Source organism: Apium graveolens, unplaced genomic scaffold (genome assembly GCF_009905375.1).
Source record: "Apium graveolens cultivar Ventura unplaced genomic scaffold, ASM990537v1 ctg7143, whole genome shotgun sequence".
NCBI lineage: Eukaryota > Viridiplantae > Streptophyta > Magnoliopsida > Apiales > Apiaceae > Apium > Apium graveolens.
In genome coordinates this window covers 19,264-24,043 of record NW_027420076.1, presented here as the reverse complement: position 1 = coordinate 24,043, position 4,780 = coordinate 19,264, and the positions used below count along the sequence as shown (strand labels likewise).

General features: G+C 34.2%; 1 protein-coding gene across 1 annotated transcript; it reads right to left on the bottom strand.

Moving 5' to 3' along the window:
• Positions 1-520: 520 nt before the first annotated feature.
• Positions 521-1,841, bottom strand: LOC141703875 (protein ENHANCED DISEASE RESISTANCE 2-like; the record flags this gene model as incomplete). Its single annotated transcript, XM_074507270.1, has 4 exons — positions 521-613; positions 846-908; positions 1,014-1,109; positions 1,698-1,841. Coding segments are annotated over 4 exons (396 nt in total), but the record flags the coding sequence as incomplete, so codon positions are not given.
• Between the last annotated feature and the right edge of the window lie 2,939 nt (positions 1,842-4,780).

Sequence of the window (4,780 nt, the reverse complement as noted above, 5' to 3'; positions counted from 1 at the left end):
CTTAAACAAATCGATGTCTTTTTCCGTATTCTACATCGGTTCATTTGCTAAACCGATGTTAGACATGTATTATAACATCAGTTTTGTTCGAGGAAGCGATGTGAAACTTCTACTTTAACATCGATTTTCTTTCATTTTACTTTTATATACTTGCACAAAGCGATGTGTTTTAACATCGTAGACATCATTTTATTTCCAATAATTTGATTTATTTTATGAACATGAAATGTTTTAGTTGTGTTCAAATCGAAACTCTTGGTATGAATGATTTCCCTGGTATGAATGACACCCAAGCCCAGGAATAATTGTAAGGAAGAAGCTAAACAAATTGATGCATGGAATAAAGGCTCCTACCTTATATATAAGCTTTGTTTCTTCTTTACATGAATTACACCTTAACATTTCCAGGCATTACATAAACAATCATTACTATAACTACTCACATATAGGATTACAAAGATATAGCTTTGGGGAAGCAATGGTCTAATACAATTTTGTGTCATAAATATCTATCTGACCTTCAATCCTTAAGAGTTATAGCAGACTCAGGTGTTACATGACTAAGCCTTACGGTGCCAAGAATATATTCAGGCAATTCTTCCTCTTCGTGTCCCTGCACATCCAATAGCTGTTGTGAGCATTTATCCACCCATGTAGTTACATAAAAATATATTAAAGGAATCATATATTAGTAACTTCATTAAAATTCATTGGTGATAAACTCGAACAATTCAAATTCTCTTTTTCAAGAATAGCACAAGATATAATATATATGCACAAGCAGAATGACAAAGGGAAATGTAAGACCTCTATTAATATTGTAAGATCACAATTAGACTTGTTACATATCCAAGGACAAGGTCGATAACACTCCTTGCTACGGATGATGAGCCAATATCTACATTAATCTGCACACGTGATACTATCATCTTAAGCCCTTGCCAACCAAAAGATACGATATTTGCAGAGTTCTTAAGACTAACAAGTTCTAGAACATGCTAAAGTTTAATTACCTCTAGAAAATTATCATGTCTCAAGTATCTTCGAGTTACTTCTTTTCCAAGCAAACAAGCTTTTGTTCCAACAGCACGTTTAACCATCCAGTATCCCTGTTTATTTATGAAATAATCAATACCACACATCACAATTAACGATATTGTAAAAACTAAACAACAAACAATGTTGAAATACACAGGATGGCCTCTGGTCCTCTGGAGAATTCTGTATAAATAGAATGATTAATGCCCTTTATATAATACTAAAAAGTAAGGAATAATGTTTGTGAATTTTGAAAATTCGATACAAGTGCCACATGTAAAATAACCAAGGAAGGAATGAGACCAGGGTTTTGATAGTTGAGACAGACATAAATCGTAGGAGATATCGCATTAATACTAAATTGTATCATAACAGAAGAGGATTTATGCAATTTTCAGATGTACTAGCACATGTTTAGTATTGAAAATATGTACTACACTACTACTACAATTACTTTTATTAATTTCATTTCAGCATTGTGCAGCATCAAGTTTTTACTTCAGGAAGCATCATTTATTTTGGGAAGGGGTGTTTTTTTGTACAAATGTATCGTGGTGGTAGTCTCTTAAAGTATATTTTAATACAATTATTTACAGCCACCGGTAAAGAAATATAAAAAATTAGAAATCATGGCTTCATTTCGTTAATGCATGAGTTACCTCAATTATACTTGGAATAAGTTTGAATCTTGAATCACGGAATGCATCACTCCCATTGACAAATCGACCCAGCAAAGAGTTCTCCTTTACAGGCCGCTCAGCTGTATAATAAAGAACCAGACTATAGTTTGGTCTAGCAGGAGCCTGAATATACAATTCAAGAGTTATGGTATAAAATATAATTCATACTGCTAGTATTGTCTACATTGAATGGTAAAAGAGCTATGCATAAGTTAAAACTATTTCACAACTTATAATAATTAAGAGCCAAATAAGAATCAAGGTTGATAGAGGACAATAAGACACCAAAAACAAATATTTATTATTTATATTGTCAGCCAACAAATATCACATGTTTAGTTCATGTGTCAATTCTATTCTTCTGTCTACACTATAACATGTATCACATGACTCTCTATATCTCAGACACACATATTACTAATTACTTAGATTAAAAAAGCGGACAAAGTTTTCCAAGTTATCCGTTACTCAGTATGCTGGCTAACTTTGTATGTTTGGAGTGTTCTGTGTGTTAAACGATAATTACAAAAGATACATTGTTCATGATACAAACACAATTGATATTGGCATTAGTAGTTGGTGGTAATGCTCATGGTTTTCATAGATGGTTGCTCCAACATCTGAGTTCATGTTTTGAAGTAATAACCATTAATAATATTTACTGGTAGTTGTTCTTAAAGTTTGTTTGCACATGTCTACTTGACTTGCAGTCACCACTGACTAGATGCTTCGACAGTAGACCTATGTTCCAGTCACCAAGTTACTATCCGATAAACATGGTGCTACAGGATGTAAATGTTTTGGTCAAAAATCGGTAATCTTGCATAATATGGAGCAAGAAGCAGAGTTATGTGGCTACATATAGAATTGGTGGTTCCTATGCCATGTGTAATAACCAAGCAGCTCTCCGTATTCCTCCCAACTTCATCCAAGTTTTTCATGATAGAAGATAGAACTATAGATATATAGATTGATAGCCATTTCATTAGGTTTATATCCGAGCAGCGACTATCACTACTAATCATCTGATGAACCTAGATTGACTTACATAAAAGAAGCTACATTATTCTCTTTATTTTTTGACACTTAACTGAGGAACACAACATAAACAACATAAACTAAAAATAAACAATATAAACTAAACAGAACAAAGAACAAGAACATACACAACATAAACTAAACAGGATCCATACACATACATCTATTACAATTAAACAAGAACAAGGAGGAACACGTGCATCTTTTAAAATAACAAAACATACACTTGCATGTGAAATCTTATCTAATCGAGCAAACCCACTTCAAGATTAACCAAACCCAGCTCCAGAGACCTAAAATCAAACTCGAAAAAACATAAAATAAAAAAACAAACTCGATTAAAATCAAAACATAAAATTTGAAATTAAATTCGAAAAACATACTTTTCACACCTAATCGAGTAGTCCAGACTTCCTTCAGGCTCTTCAGCACCAATCGACCTCGATTTAGAATTAATCGAGTTTATTAATTCATATAAATTTTAGGGGTTTTAGGTTAAAGGAGTGAGTGAGAAGATAGACAGTGAGAGACAAGACAGTGAAAGAGAAGATAGAAGAGAGACAGATAGTGAGAGAGAGAGAGAGAGAAGAGAGAGAGAGAGAGAGAGAGAGAGAGAGAGAGCGAGAGAGAGAGAGAGAGAGAGAGAGAGAGAGAGAGGAGAGAGAGAGGAGAGAGAGCTGAGAGAGGGAGAGAGAGAAGGGGAAAACTGTTTTGGTATAATGGGGGGAAACTGAAAATAAAAAAATTGGTTAAGGGGGAATTTTTTGGTGTATTTACGGGGGAAAGAAAGAAGCGGGATTTTTTATTTTTTTAAAATGATTATAGACATCAGTTGGTTTAGATATTGATGTCTTACAACACCTTTAACATCGGTTTTAAAGCAACCGATTTGAAACTGCTTTTAACATCGGTGACATTTCTAACCGATGTTAAAGGGGTGATGTCATAGCACTATTTCTAGTAGTGTTTGGTTTTCTGACAGGTGAGACTCAAGTTCTGTGTTATCCTCACCACTCTCACTAACTACTTTCAAATGTGCCTACTTCCTCTTTTTTTACTCACTTCATCTTTTGAGAGGATGAAGTAGTTGGTTTCCTAGCTTCTAGTGGTACAGAAAGAAGGGTCTCAGTTTGGGAAGGCCCCTGTTGGTTGTCCTGTGTTTGTTCTTCCACAAGGACAGGAGCCATAACTGAACTAGATGTATAGCACTAGACCTCATGTCAGGTATAGGATAAAGATAGGTCCTAAATTTCTCAATCATGAATGGAGTCATTTTGAGACCTACCTTCACCCTGTTCTTTGTAATAAGTGAGTTAAATAAAACTTTGGACACTTGTTTACAGTTTTCTATTAGTGTTCTATTTATACCATTAACTAAATAAATATCATTAACTTTATGATTTAAAGTGGACATTATAAACCTAGTGTTGTGAATATGTTGTGAACTTGATGATTTCATTAACAAAACACCTTAGTAGATTTTACTAAGTAAAAAATGTAGCACTCGACGGATGAGGATTGTAGTCCCGACGGATGACTCAATATAGTCCCGACGGATGATGATTTATTATCTATCGAGTGAGTAGCTTGTGTAACAATAAGTCTGTAGCACATTTCTGCATACACATTCTTTAAATTCTGTAGTAGTACTCAAGTCATGTTGACTTTAACTAGATATCAGAATAGGTTGATTAATTTTACATAGATGATGTTTTGTAATTCTATATAAATGAAATGAAGTCAAGTGCCAGAAAGCTACCCGACGGATAAACAACAATGCCACTCGACGAATGATCAACAAGGCAACCCGACGGATGATCATGAACCCGACGGATAAAGAATTCAAACATCTATTGACAGTGACAACACAGTCACATGCGTCGAGTGTATGCAAATGGAATGTGGAAGGCTATTCAACTAGTTTTAGAGAACAAAGAAGCATTGCCATATCTATGCTATTATGAAGATATTAAAAGATGCTGGAATAGAGTAATGAAGCAGCATAGTATTAGACTTGATAGGTT